The sequence below is a fragment of the Vigna unguiculata genome, chromosome 7, assembly GCF_037176805.1.
Source record: "Vigna unguiculata cultivar grain cowpea cultivar isolate G323 ecotype 2 chromosome 7, ASM3717680v1, whole genome shotgun sequence".
NCBI classification, from domain to species: Eukaryota; Viridiplantae; Streptophyta; class Magnoliopsida; order Fabales; family Fabaceae; genus Vigna; species Vigna unguiculata.
In genome coordinates, this window is record NC_140798.1 from 44,925,349 (window position 1) to 44,939,550 (window position 14,202).

A 14,202-nucleotide genomic window follows, 5' to 3' on the forward strand; every position below is an offset into this window, starting at 1 on the left:
ATACAACATTAATAATATTATAATAATATTATAAGATTAAGACATGAGGAAAAATAATAAGAGAAATTAAAGTTTGTATTTTATTTTAAGACTAAATATGTTTTTTATATATTCAAACGATTATAACACATTGTGTTTAGTCTATAATTCTATAATTTATGAAATTTACATAGAACATTCTTCTCAAGAAATGACATATGAAAGTTTTATTGTAGTTTATCATAAAATTATGTTTGGTATAAGAAAATGTTGAATATGATGAAAATATGTATATTGTAAAATTTCACTTCTTCTAGATAAATAAGAGAGTGTATGTTAATTGTTATATATTCGACTCTAGATTTATGTTTTTAGTTGTTATAAATCAAAAACACTTTGAGTTAGTTTTTGACTTTTTTATATTCTTGTAATAGAATATTGTGAGGTGTAGTTAAATTTTTATTTTGGAAAGTGTGAATGTATTTGGAGTCAAAATATTGAGGATGAATTTACACATAATGATTATTTTCTGGTTATCTTTGAACAATGATCTTAATATTTTCTCCATAATTAAAGTTTTCACATTATATATTTGTGTATCCTTGTTAATCTCATTTATTTGTTATCACATAATTCTTGTGGGTAAAATGTCAGAAAAATACTACGTATATTATGAGTTATAGAAGAATTTTATATTAATTTTATAAACTACATACATTAAATTTTTTATAATTTAATTTGAAAAGAAACACAATTTATATAATATTTTGAGTACAAAAAATATATTTAATTATTTATTTGAATTGTTTTATAAAGATGCATCGTGAGAAGTGTTAAAAGTAGCATATCCTCTTGATGGTTACTTGTAAGATAAGGAAATAAGATAGGGATGGTGATGCAGTAAAATTGTAAAACGAAGCCATACTTTGTTTAAAGTTGTGTAAAGTTTTTGCTTTTGTAATGGTCTGTGTTGGAAATTGTTTGAAGGGAAGATGGCAGAGCGTATCCAGCTTTGAATCCACTTTCCTCTTTTGCTTTTCCTTTTAGCTGAGGCTGTCTTGCTCTTTCCTTCAGTGGTAATCATGCATTTGTTTTCTTTTTGTTATTTTCTCAGCACTACACATGTGACCACATTAAGGTGCTCGATAATGACAACATTGCCTCATCACATGTTTGCCTATTTATGATCAAACCAAACAAAATAACAATATTCCACTTTGTGATTCCTTCTTCTGTGTCTTCGCCTCCTTAATTATTATATAATTTCAGCCCTTAAAAAAGTTTTTTTTCTTTCATGTACAAACTGATACAACGTCTAGTTTTCAAATTGTTAGTTAACGAATGAAAACGTATTGAAAACCTTACTCAACGTCTTATTTCAATAACTTTTTAAACCATCCCGGAGAAAAAGTTTTGATCCTTGGATTCCTGGATGAAACATCCTTGGAGATGCTTCATTAAAAAATTGACAACTTTACACCATGGCTGAACAAATGTAAATAAATAACAGACCCTATTCCTGATAAATTTTCTTAGGTGAAGAAAGTAACTTGGAGTTACCCAGAAATTGAACAGAGTTCAAAGGAAAAATAATTTAGAATACTTATGTGCAAAATTTTCAAATGAATGAAATATTAGAAAGGTTAGAACAAGGTTTGAGGATTTTCTCCTTCTTCCTTCTTCCATGCTTAATTCTAAAGTATTTTCTCCTCTACCTCTTTCATGCTTAATTCTGAAATTTTTGTTCTGATTACAGAATTTTTAAAAAATGTTCTAAATTAATTGTTACAAATTTATGATAAGGATGCATTTTTTTAATAGCTCAACATCAATTTATCAATCTAATAATTAAGAAATGTAGTATCTAAAATACAATTTTATTTTTTAAATGACATAATCCAAAAGTATGTGGTGACATGAAAAAGTATTGGGTGCAGAAAGAAACAGCCCAACTTATGCCAACACCGTGATCTGTGATCCAGTGGGAGGGCCCAATGGGAAAGAGGAAATGGACCAACAGAGAAGCCCAACAGAAAGCTGCGCCCAGTTATATTCCGAATTTGAAAGCCTGGGATTATTATCGAATAAAGAAAAGCAAAAGACAGAAAAAGGAAAATACCATAAAAGGCGAACGGAGACTCTCCTCTTTCTTCATCACCAGCAGCAATGCAAACGCTTCTTCTGCCGGCAACACGCGCCGGCAGCTTCACGGCGGTTCCACTGTCAGCCTCTGCTGCCACCGCCCCTCGTATTTCCCAACCACTTCTGCGGCCGAATTCCCTGCCCTCGCTCCCTCTCAATTTGTCTCGTTCTTCTTCTTCTTTCGGTTCCTCCATCTCTCGTCAACCATGGAAGCTTCCCTTCACCGCAAGTGCTTCTTCTCAAGTCTCTAAGGCTTTCACTGCTTCGAATGAGGAATCAGAGAAGGCAAAACTCGAGCAGGTACTGCCCAGTGGTTTTGAATTATTCAATTGCGAAATCCAATTGCATTTCTAGGGTTCCTGAAAATGGAATTGTTGTGGTGCAGGTGGCGAAGAGATTGGAGAAGACGGCCAGGTATTTCAAGCGTTTGGGTAGCTTAGGGTTTTGGGGTCAGCTAGTGTGCACTGTCGTGGCTGCCGTCATACTGTCATTCTCCGTTGTCATTACCGGAAAAGTGACTTCTCCGGCCACATTTTATGCCACGGCGGGTGGAATTGTGGCGGCCTTCATTTCTGTGTTTTGGTCCTTTGGTTACATTCGCCTTTCGGAGAAGCTTCGGAAAACTGCTAATGACCCCTCCAAGGTGTGTTTGTGTGCGTTTTGAATTTGCTTAGGGTTCTGAATGAGGCTAATTGTTGTAAGATGGACTACATTTACTTAGTTATATTAATGTGAAATCATTGTTTGTATCTATTAGGTGAATTTTGATGAGGTAGCTTAGCTTTCCCTTTACTTGTGTTTTCAGGCACCCCCTCGTGCTGATGTAGTGAAAGGCTTGAAAAATGGTATAGTAATGAACCTGTTGGGGATGGGCGCTGCTATTCTTGGGATGCAAGCTACGGTTGGCCTGTTGGTTGCTAAGGCTCTCACTACCTCTGCAAACCCGTATTATCAGGGAATTTCCCCTGGTAACAGCCCAGTTCTCGCGTTGGATGTATTTTTGGTGCAGGTATGTCCTTAAGTTTCCTTGCTGCAGATTACATTTTTGTCTATTCTCTTGTAGGTTTGTGCTGGAGCCAGATTCTTTTATTTTAGACCAGCTCTTGTTTTTATCAGTGTTATTCTCACTAGTTTCCCATTTGACCTGTATAGTTGTTAGTTATTAACAAGCCACTCATTCAGATGTAAGCCGGGTCTTTATCTTATTATAGCCCCCGTTATGAACATCTTTTTGTCATATGAACAAGATCTTCTATCTGCTTGGTTCTCTGTCTTCTGCCATTGCCAATCTTCATCATTTTGAAAATAAGTTTATAAACAATAATTGGGGACATGTCTTGACTCCTGTTATTGGAGGTTGAAGTTTGGATTGGTTGAGCTTAACTTACAGTAGGATTGAAAACAGAAACAATTGAACTCTTATTACGTAAAGAACCTCCCAGAGTTTTCAAGTGTTCGTAACGTTTTTGAGAGTGTATGATGAACTGGACGAGTCCCCTTAAGAGAGAGTGCATTCAAGAGGATAAGTGCAGAGCTATATAGGTTGTGATGTATGCATTTCAAACTATTTAATTGTTAAATTGTTTACTCCCTCGGATTAACTGCTCTCCACTTTCACCTTTTAATTGCGCCCGTTATTTTAGAGAAGACAAATTTGATATATTGTAATTTATTTCTGAAAATAGGGAAGGCTGTTGTTTTGTATATATCTTTCACCATCAAGTTGATGTGTTTATATCCGGTAAAACACACTTTCTAATACACTTTTTCACAATTTGGTAAAGTTTATGAAGTTCTACCAAATAATGAATGAGATTGATTAAATTTGGGGTAGACTCAGCATTTTTTAGTGGGTCTCATGAATTTTATCGAGTAGTGAAGACTGCAATGGAAAGAGTGTAATAGCGAATGTGTTAATATTTACTGTTTTCAAGATTATACTTGTATACTTGTGTAATTTTGTAATCAATGGTCATAGCGAAAACATTTCCATACGAACATAATTCAATGTGAGCAACATTTTGATTGTATTGAGTACAATATATGGTCTTCGGCAGTAGCGCAATGTTTGACTTCTCGGTGCTACTCATCAAGAAATGAGTAACACTGTTAAACATTTATCCTCTTTGTTTTTGCAGGCATCAGCGAACACTATTCTTTCACATTTCCTAGGGCTTGTTTTCTCTCTGGAGTTGTTGAGATCAGTCACGTTACCACCTTCAGAAGCGACTCCATTTCCCAAGTTTGCATAATATGTGCCTAGAGACTAGTATGATGAAATCACACCCAAAAATTGTCCCCCGTTTCTGGTGGTTGTTTGCGTAATGAATTACGTTCCTCTTTTTTGATACAACATTTTAATGCCCTCTTCCTAGGCAATTCCCGAAATTGTGTATTTCCAGTTTTAAAAGAACCGTGCAAATGTTGCTAATAAACATGATAATGGCTCAACAAACGAAGATCCTTGGGCAGATTACTACAATGGAGGGAGTCGATGGGACTGTCTGCACTTTACAGCTTTGGAGTCATCACTTACCTCCGTAGCTTGTCCACGGTAAGATCTATTAGGAGAAATTTCGAAAAGCAACTCTGAAATAATTGTATATTAGACCTGTCATGAAATCTGCGGGTTTTTGTTTCTTTTCAAAATACTCGCCAGCTTGTTTGACAGTATGATGCTAAGTTTTTGTCCCGGTTAGAGTTATTTTTTACCCATCATCATATTGTACTTGTATCACTCCCTATTATGCATCAGAATCTCTTTAAGTTTTGGTTCATGCGCAGGATTCACATAATAGTAGGTTTTGGTTTATTATGCATCGGATTCACATAATACTCAGCTAAGAATTAAGAACTAATGCATGGAACTATCTTATTTCCTCGTTTCACTCAAATTAACTGTTACTATATAAAATTGATTTACCTTTTAGAATCTTTAGATTAAGAGAGCATAAAGGATAAAGACAGGAACTCTAGATTAATAGAAAATGAAAGATAAGTGTGAAAATCCGTGTGAGGCTGTATATGTTGTTTTTTTTTTTGTAATAACAGTTTATTAGAACCCCAAAAATCAGTGGCACTAAACAATATGAACAGGGGGATCCTTAATTTGGGAAAAAGACCTTAAACATGGTCATGCCAAAAATAACGAATAGCAAGAACTTGAATCAAGTTTATAATTTTTCGTGTTCTAACCATACCTTTATCCATAAAGAAATGGTAAAACATTTAGTAAAGTTTTATAAACCACGCGAAGTAGGCTGGTATTTAGTTTGATATTTCTTTTAGGATCCCTTGTTCCTTTTATTACTAGGAAAACTTTCTTTGATCAATTTGTTGGAAAAAGATAACAAAAATAACAAGTAAAAGTAAAATTCAACTCAAATATTCATTATATAAATGATATATAAAACAACAAAAATAAATAACAAGTGATTACCATGTTCCTTTGAAATGATAAAAGGTGATTGAACGATGATTAATTTACGAAATTATCTGTATATATTAGTTTCTTTGTATGTAATTTATTCCTTTCTTCTAATTATGAAAGTAAAATAATCAAAATTAATAACACAAATAAAAATTTATTATGATAATAAAAAAAATTATTATTTCTAAAATTATTATTAAAAATAAAATAAAATCTTCATGTAAATAAATTATTTCTCCTCTTTTGCATATTAAATTTATTTTCATATTAAATATATTGTATTATTATTTTTTTTATAATTTTAATCATTCAATAAAATTTATAAAAATAATTTTAAATAATTTATATATTATTTTATATTAATTTTAACAGTAGTAACATTTTGATAATATAACTTTTTTATCTATTAAATTTTACATGAGTAAATTCATACATAAACTCAATTCTCTAATTATTATAAAATTATTTTCGAATCACTTAAAAGAAGTAACATCAATTTTACGCTCAAACCATTTCAATCTCATCTCTTCCTTTCCTTCAAATCATTTATTTTAAAAGACCATAACCTTAGAGTTCCTAACGATTAGAAGAAAAACATCTCAAAAAATACTTAAAAAAATAACTAATCAAAGAGATCCTAATACTATATGATATGGTATAAATTTTTTTTGAAAGCTAGTTTTTCTGCACAAATTCGTGATTGTTCATTTTTTTCTTTATTCTTTCTGCCGGTTTCTTTTCGTCATAGGATCAAAACTAGTGTCTTTTTGTCCTCCTTATTAGAATTATGAGAATGAAAAGATTTATTATTTTAAATTGCACACAAATTTGTTTTTTCTTAATTTAGTCAACGTAATTGATAACCCATCTGACCCTAATAATAATTAACTCCAAATTAAGAGAATAACCTGGTCAGATTTTTTTTTTGTTCGGGTGGAAATGCAGAAGCAATTAGGGCAGTTCTCCAATTAATTTTTTTAGACGCATAACTAAACAAAAATCACTATCAGATTCGTTAGAAAATAATTTGCTTCACTAGTGCATTGTAAGTGTAGTTTGATTAAAAAAATGTTAAGCAACTTTGGACATCTTTTTTACTGATGCTGAAGCAGTTGAAGAAAGTTCTTAAAAAATTTATTCTTCGATGTTCCTTGCGATCGATTCAAAATGGGAAGAAGATACTATAACCGGCATCTAGGGTTTGTATTTGTCAAACACAACGAAAAAAGGTCAGGAATGAGTCTTAACTCTCGTTAGAAGTAAATTTTGAATTAAGGTTTCTTCCCTTTTTTACATCACTGAGATAATCACTAATAAGCAATGGGAATAACTAAAAGACTGTACGATGAACAGTAAACATACGATACTGCTTGGTGTTCATATTTGAAGGTAACACAAAGAAACAATAAAAAAGAATCTAACAGATAATTCAAATTTTAAACATACATGCAAGTAACATACAATTTCATATAAAAATTTACATCTGCAAGAAACATTGATACTGCTTGCACCTCATTTTGAGGGCTGAAGATTGAGCAGAACATATCTTATCAGTTCATAACACCTCCAAAAGCCTGAAGAAAAACCACTTTGTACATCGAAACCAGACAAAGGAAAAGAAAAAAAAAATCAAACCACACCTACCTACCATAAGTAAAACAAGTTCTCCATTCAAATTTATTGAGTTGGATCTCCACACAGAAAAGAGCATCGATGAATTTGCTATATCAGGAAACATATGAGACTAAGACTCAACAACACACATCATGTGTCTGAGATTCCCATTATCTTTTTGTCTCTCTCTATCAACCACATATAAAAAAAACACGGGAAGATCCATGTTATTCTTATCTACTAGGTTGCTATATCTCTAGTGCATTTTATCTTTCGTTTCAACCCTCTTGAAATTGCAAAGGCTAGTTATGAGGAGAAGGTGATGAGAACATGTTCTCATTTGAGTTTCTACCCCTGATTTGTTCCAAGGTATGCAGTGCTGACAGTGTTAGTTCGATATACATGTTCTTCATATTTTTTAGGTCAGAAAGTTCATCGGGAACCTGCATTACAGTCTCTTCATTTTCATTGATACTCACTGAGCCAAAACCATTTTCCATAAAATCTTGGCCCATCGATGAGCACGAACCGTTGGTGAAAAGAATGCTGAGTACCTCACACTCCTTCACAAGCTTGTTAATTACGTCAATTTCATAGAAGGGTTGCTTCACCACATCTTGGATAAAAGGCACGCGAAGTAGAGCACCAGTTTTCTTATCGTGCTTCTTTATTATCTTCACCAAACCTGCTCTTAAATATCCATCATCAAACTCATTAATTCTCAATCCATCACAAACATTATATAAGTTTCTATCAAAGTTTAATCTGTTCTTCTGATTAGTTAACTTATAGTACGAAGAGTTTCACACTTCAAGTATATATACATATTCATTAAAAAACCACTTGGTGAATTCTGCATTCATGCATGAGGTCTTAGAAGTTAGAACATAACATGCCTGTGTAGTTGAGTGCACTGTAGTTCTCTAGCAACACCATCTCTCCATGAAAATCTACTATTTCTGACATTAAGTCTACGTTTAAATCCAAGGCTTCCATAACTCTGTCTTGCAACTCCTGCAACACAAACCATGGTTTCGTTATAGGACAATCCTCTTAATCATAAGTACGAATAATATAAGAAAACCAGAAAGGTAAAATGTCTCTCATAGGAAAAGGTTTTGTTTTAACTTGTAAAGAAACGTTCGTTTTAGTAAGTGTTTGCTTGAGAAGTATATCCAAACAAGTATGGAATATAAATAAAAAAGATGAAGAGATGAATATGTAAGTTGGTATTTGGTTAATCACCTTCCCTTTGATGACATATTCTTCTTCCTTTTCAATAAAGAAAGTGTTAAACTTGTCGATCTCTAGCTGCAAGAGGTTAAGGAAACGGTTGAGTTGGTTGGCATCAATTTGGCCATGTTCGGAACACATAAGTTTCAACTGTTTCTTCAAGATTTTGTAGCACAAGAACTTGTCACGCCAACTGGGTAAGGTCTGCTCGATGAGGCTCTTGAGGATCTTCTCAAACTTCATCTTACGATGATACTTATCAGAAAGATGGTTGTAAGTGATTGAGTGGAAGGGTTGAAGGGAAACGAAATGCAGGGTTTAATAGGGTTGGGGGATGGAATATTCGGGCGGAGGGAATGTTGAATATGGGATATTCTTAGTGTTTACTAACACGCGAATGCATAGTTTTCTCCGTCTTTTCCTTAATGGTAGGCATATAACAGTATTTGTTCCATTTCTATTCTGTTGTTTTTGTTGTCTTGTTAGAAAATGATCTTGGGTAAATCTATCTACTACATTATCACAAAGCACTTAGGATTGATCACATGATGCTCCAATCTACTGCAGATTGTAGTGAATGGACCGCAATATATTATAATTTGGTGATTGATGGATTACAATAAAAAATTGATTATGCAAGGATATTCAATATGAATATACATATATATGCCTTTGACTGCACAAGTTGTTGGAGTATTTTAGTCCAGTCAAAAATTAAAATTTTAACGCTTATACACACAATTAGTTTTGCTCAACATAAAGGACGACCATATTCTTGATCTATCTCAGGGATTCCGCTAGGATGAAGACACTATTTAAACAAAATATATTATATATTTATTAAATTTTATATGAAATATTCATTCATATAATTTATATATATATATATATATATATATATATATATATATATATATATATATGTATTTTTGGTCTATTAGTGGATGTTGCAAATGAAAAATAGGATCCCTATTTTGTCTAATGGTAGAGTAGTTTAGTGGATTCCCGTATTTTTATTTGTATATATAATGATAACTCCTCTAATTACAATTATTTATTTAGCCAGTTAATGCTTAGACTGCTTGTTCAGAAACATGTGAAGTATATTATTATGATTTATGATTGTGTTTTGCGGTTGTTTTAAAAATACTATATCTGATTTTTCAATAATCTTAATGTGAATTTTATCCTTAGTACAGGTTACAAATGAAAATAATATTTTTATTTTGTCTAATATTAGATTTAAGTAGAATATAACTTCTTATATTTTTGTTTGTTTATCATCTAGTGAGATAATAACTTATCTATTTGCATTATATGCCGATATATATGAAATAAGTACCTTTATACTCCAATTATTTTTGAATTAATTTTTAATATATTGAAAAATACAATTTTTTTAACAATGCGGGATAAACCATAAAAACTAGTCCACAGACGTAAGAAAAAGCGCCGAAAGGGCTGAGTTTTTGAATCCGTTCCCCATCTCGCATAATCTACAGTCACGTGGGTTAACATGACATGGGACAAACTCATTTGCATGGTCTGCATAAATTTAAATTGCAAAAAAAGTATTTGTTTTTAGTATTAATTTGAAAGACAAATATTTAATGATCAAATGGTAATTTATAATTATTAGGTGTGTAGAAGTATAAAAGTTATTAATTAAACATTTAGATAAATGTAATTTAACGGTTATTTAACGTTTTTCAATCGTCACATTTAGCATCTATCGATGTTGAACCATCAGTAGTTCAGGATTAGCTCATACAGAATCCCTTCTAAGTAAAAAAAGAAAAATAAGTACTCAATTCTATATGTGGGTTGAGTGAGGAATACCAAGCAATCCACATTTTCAAATTTCAAATCAGGGTGAAAATCATAATTGATTGAATTACATTCAACATTGAAAGTAATAATTTTCACTAAGTAAGGGGATTTTAATTTGTGCCTAAAGGCCAGGGAGTGTAATTAGCAACTACGAATGACAATGGCCTTTTAAATCAATGGGTTCCTACAAAAAATACTCACAAGTTATTACGAAGGAGATGTGATTGAATTCTTTATCAACTTTAAAGCTGTACAAAATTATTCTTTACTCGTTAAATGCATTACATAGCAGAAAACCAAAATGGTTTATTCTTTTTCGATCCATTTTTTTTTTCTTCGAGCCGAAGCCTTAATTTGGAAGTTATCAAGAAATCCAACAAAAGCAAACCAGGTTCCAAAATCTACTCCTATTAAAAAAAACCAAGCCTGTGCATTAACTACGTATATCATTCCCTAGGTTGAGCCAGCCATTGGAAAGCTTTATCCTCGTTTGATTTTGGCCATAAGTAAACACTACATTTTCAAAGTGACTGAATAATATACTCCCGGCTAATAGAGCTGAATTACTTTTCGGGATAATTAAAGAGGAATAGTACGATATTGACCAATTAACGATATCAAATTTAAAATGTAAACGACTCGTAGACTTGATGTATCCGATTCTAATGTACTCAATGAACAAAACACAATTAGCAAGAACACGCCAAGACTTTTTTTCAATATATTTTTTTCAGGGTTGCATTTCTACTAAAGAAAATATTATTTTGATTGGAGCTGAGATAATATCGGTTACCGGGAACAACATTGTCTCAGAATTGACACATAAATAACATTATGCACTTAATCGAAAGACCCATTAAAATATTATAAATAGATTGACAGTAATGATCATTCATTGTACACTTATTATAGTATCAATACGCTATGCTGAGTATCTCACTTTACTCCCTCTCGGTAAGGAAACACGAAGAAGGCATTTCAGCATATTTGGGGAACCAAAAACACAAGTACAAGAGAGTAAGTTGGAGAGAAACATCCATCTTATAACCTTATCTGACCAATTATCACGTTACTCTCCAAGTCGTAAGTAACCAATTCAGCAGCACATTATATAACCCACCCAACCCAAATCCTTTTCGTGAAAAAAACCATAATGCATACAAATTCTCCATGTCCTTTCTTCCTACTTTTTACCCTCTCTGATAAAATTATCCAAATAAAATTGAACTAGGGCAATATACCCATTGATAAAAGTTCACATAAGCCTCTTCCATGTGCTACATAGAAAATCACAAGAGAATACGCACCTACGTCAAATCTATTGGTCAATCCTGATTCTGAAGAATAAACATACCATCTAACCACCAATCAACAGAGCCATAGCATCCCAGCAAAAAGAAATTTCAAACCTCAAGCACTTCATCGTACACTCCTAACGAAACTTCACTCATCCATTTGCACCCTGAATATGAAACGGAAAATGTTAACCAAAAATTTCAAGTGAGCAATTTAAAGGTTTTTTCTGCAGAGTGAAGGAATTATTTATATTGCTCATAAATAAATGCTAGAATTATTTTGTTGAAAAAGTTACACAAAAAAAAGTGTCTCCTTACAATAAACAAATGGAATTTGCACAAATATGATATAACTACCAGAAAATACAATTACACATTGTATGCATTACAACTTTATCCCGTAAATATACCCTTTCTGCAGATCTTTTACATCTTTCAGCGGTCACTAATGACTAGTTATTTCAGCTTCAAGGCACATATAACTTTTCCAATGACAACTTTAATTGACATGGAAACTCACCAAAAGGTAACACAGGAGACCAAATAGCAGTGTCAAAAATATAGCAAATGGTATTTTATTGACTTTGGGGGTGTGCCAGAACAGAAAAGCTTTGTCTTAAAATAGAAAGATGTCGCACAAAAGAGTTTTCTGTCTTAAAGTAGAGAGATGCTATTAAAATTGCTATCTTAAGTAGAGAGCTGCTAAACCACAAGTTTTCTGCTGAAGAGAGTTACCGAGACACAAATAGATACGAGTATGAAAACTCTTCCACAGGCAGAATTGTTATAAGTTACATTGATACTAACAGTAGAGTCATAGACATTCAATCATTCAGTAGACAAATTGCCCACGAACATAGCTAAGATACGCTTTTCAGCAACTATTTGCATCAAATACACGTAAAGGAATAGAATGCTGTTACCCTGTTACTACTGCGCCTTCTTTTCTTTGTGTGACTGACTTGGAATCTTGCTTAAAAACATACTGTGAATTTTTTTATACCGAGTCTGAATAGTCCCATATATAACACGCAATCTGTCGTCAACTTGATCCTGGTACTTGTCATACAACACAGGAAGGGACAAGCTAAGAAGAATACCTGTCCAGAAAGTTATAAAAATATTAAAGCAAATGAATGCCAACCAAGAGAGTTTCATAAAAGATAGCCTGAACATTGAAAATCCACAGAAGATTGAACTTACAAATATAGATCAAAGTCAAAAAGTTGAACAAACTACCAATGAAAGATATTGCCCACAATCCACCGACAACCTGATTTAGCAAGTTCACATAAAGAAGTTTCAACAAAAAACTCTGTACCCAATGTATATTCAAAGAAATCAACATAAAACAAGGATAAAATTAAACTATAAACCATACCTGGAGGCAAAGCAGCAAATTCCTTTCAATCGCTATGTCATGTGCAACTGTCAAAGCCCGGTTCATCCAAATTTGCACTGCATCAGCAACCCTGGCAACAGTGTCCTCCGAGATCTCCAGATCGGGGAGAGGAGGAAGGGGTCTGCGACATTAAAAAAACTAAAATCAACTTCGAATGAAAAAAGAAAGAAAGTAAATTCACCACTACACTACAGCAGATTTAGTGTTACTCAGCATACTCCTCACCGTCATTTCAATTTTCAAGTGCATAAATATTTAGAACAGTCAACGAAACATTTATATGCAATAAATTCCTTTTCTCAAAATGAAATTATTTTCTATTCAGTCATGAAGTGTTTAAAACTTATATAACAGAAATCAAGTACACGAATCTAGAAGAGACCTTAATCTAGGAAACACAACATGATTTGGAGAAAGTAAAAAAGTACCTACCTATTGAGAATGCTAGCAGCTTTCGCCCAGAAAAAGAGAATGAGGACGAGAAGCAAGAAGACATTGGCGACGAAAGACAAGAAATTGTACCCGGCTCGCTCGAACAGGTACCACAACGTCGAAGACGATACGAGTAGCGCCGCCGCTCCACGCCAATTCTTCCACAACACCACATCGGCAACTAACACACATAATCAAATAGAATGAAAAAAAAAATCAACTCCGATATTTTCTACTATCAGATTGCACCATCAATTGTAACTGCGTGTAAAGGATCGAGGAGATTGAACGAAATCAGAAAGGGAGAGAACCTAAGCCTTGGCCGAGAAGGCGGTGAATGGAAATCCGTTGAGAATCTCCCATGGTGATTGGGGAAGTTGTGCGGTGTCAGTAACAAACTATAGATACTAGTAACAGTGCGATTACGGTTACGCTGCCTCTTTCTTTCGTTTTTGCTCATCTACTCCACATGAAAGATGAAAACGCAAAAACGTCATTCGTTCTTCGTTCTGATGTCCCTCGATACTGGGCTGGGCCTGGCCCTTCTGGCCCATCAAATGGAATAAATACCATTGTAGCAGTATCACAGATAAATACTTTTACTTACTCGCAGAAAAATATAGAATTTACATATGTCATTTTCTGACGGTAAAAAAAAATGCATTTTAGAGAATAAATAAACTACAGTTATATCCATTACCGTTTAAGGTAGAATTTAATTTATGTTCGCTTACACAATAAAACTCTTTATTTTCGTGATAATTGTGATGTCCACATTACAACATAGAGTATATGAAATTGTGAAGGCCATATATTTTTTTTCTTTAGTGCATGAATTTACAAAA

At 33.1% G+C, this 14,202-nt stretch overlaps 3 protein-coding genes across 4 annotated transcripts; 1 reads left to right on the forward strand and 2 right to left on the reverse strand.

The window, feature by feature from the left end:
• Positions 1 to 2,063: 2,063 nt before the first annotated feature.
• On the forward strand, positions 2,064 to 4,898 carry TIC21 (translocon at inner membrane of chloroplasts 21). The gene is made up of 4 exons (XM_028081815.2): positions 2,064 to 2,421; positions 2,507 to 2,764; positions 2,927 to 3,130; positions 4,260 to 4,898. Exons 1-4 carry the CDS (start codon positions 2,146 to 2,148, stop codon positions 4,371 to 4,373), a joined length of 852 nt encoding a protein of 283 aa, XP_027937616.1. The 5' UTR covers positions 2,064 to 2,145; the 3' UTR covers positions 4,374 to 4,898.
• A 2,437-nt stretch (positions 4,899 to 7,335) lies between these two features.
• On the reverse strand, positions 7,336 to 8,708 carry LOC114192337 (SPX domain-containing protein 2-like). The gene is made up of 3 exons (XM_028082031.2): positions 8,411 to 8,708; positions 8,062 to 8,179; positions 7,336 to 7,850 (listed from the first exon to the last, which is right to left on the reverse strand). The coding sequence occupies exons 1-3, from the start codon at positions 8,639 to 8,641 to the stop codon at positions 7,468 to 7,470; spliced, it is 732 nt and encodes a 243-aa protein (XP_027937832.1). The 5' UTR covers positions 8,642 to 8,708; the 3' UTR covers positions 7,336 to 7,467.
• A 2,542-nt stretch (positions 8,709 to 11,250) lies between these two features.
• LOC114190041 (Reticulon family protein) lies at positions 11,251 to 13,839 on the reverse strand. 2 transcript variants are annotated; one of them, XM_028078796.2, is made up of 6 exons: positions 13,669 to 13,839; positions 13,448 to 13,538; positions 12,905 to 13,046; positions 12,727 to 12,796; positions 12,447 to 12,623; positions 11,251 to 11,690 (listed from the first exon to the last, which is right to left on the reverse strand). In XM_028078796.2, the coding sequence occupies exons 1-5, from the start codon at positions 13,718 to 13,720 to the stop codon at positions 12,454 to 12,456; spliced, it is 525 nt and encodes a 174-aa protein (XP_027934597.1). In that variant the 5' UTR covers positions 13,721 to 13,839; the 3' UTR covers positions 11,251 to 11,690; positions 12,447 to 12,453. The 2 variants fall into 2 exon arrangements, with proteins under 2 accessions (XP_027934597.1, XP_027934596.1); XM_028078795.2 differs by having other exon boundaries at positions 13,358 to 13,538; positions 13,669 to 13,836.
• Positions 13,840 to 14,202: the final 363 nt, after the last annotated feature.

Bases quoted from the DNA above. Each gene is read 5' to 3' on its own strand.
- TIC21 (XM_028081815.2), top strand. From the start codon at position 2,146: ATGCAAACGCTTCTTCTGCCGGCAACACGCGCCGGCAGCTTCACGGCG. The intron at 2,422-2,506 runs GTACTGCCCAGT...GTTGTGGTGCAG, and splicing joins AGAAGGCAAAACTCGAGCAG to GTGGCGAAGAGATTGGAGAA. The intron at 2,765-2,926 runs GTGTGTTTGTGT...TTGTGTTTTCAG, and splicing joins CTGCTAATGACCCCTCCAAG to GCACCCCCTCGTGCTGATGT.
- LOC114192337 (XM_028082031.2), bottom strand. From the start codon at position 8,641: ATGAAGTTTGAGAAGATCCTCAAGAGCCTCATCGAGCAGACCTTACCC. The intron at 8,180-8,410 runs GTGATTAACCAA...TTTGTGTTGCAG, and splicing joins AATATGTCATCAAAGGGAAG to GAGTTGCAAGACAGAGTTAT. The intron at 7,851-8,061 runs GCATGTTATGTT...ATTTAAGAGCAG, and splicing joins CAGTGCACTCAACTACACAG to GTTTGGTGAAGATAATAAAG.
- LOC114190041 (XM_028078795.2), bottom strand. From the start codon at position 13,720: ATGGGAGATTCTCAACGGATTTCCATTCACCGCCTTCTCGGCCAAGGC. The intron at 13,539-13,668 runs GTTCTCTCCCTT...TATGTGTGTTAG, and splicing joins CCTTCTCGGCCAAGGCTTAG to TTGCCGATGTGGTGTTGTGG. The intron at 13,047-13,357 runs GTAGGTACTTTT...TTAATGTCGCAG, and splicing joins GCTGCTAGCATTCTCAATAG to ACCCCTTCCTCCTCTCCCCG.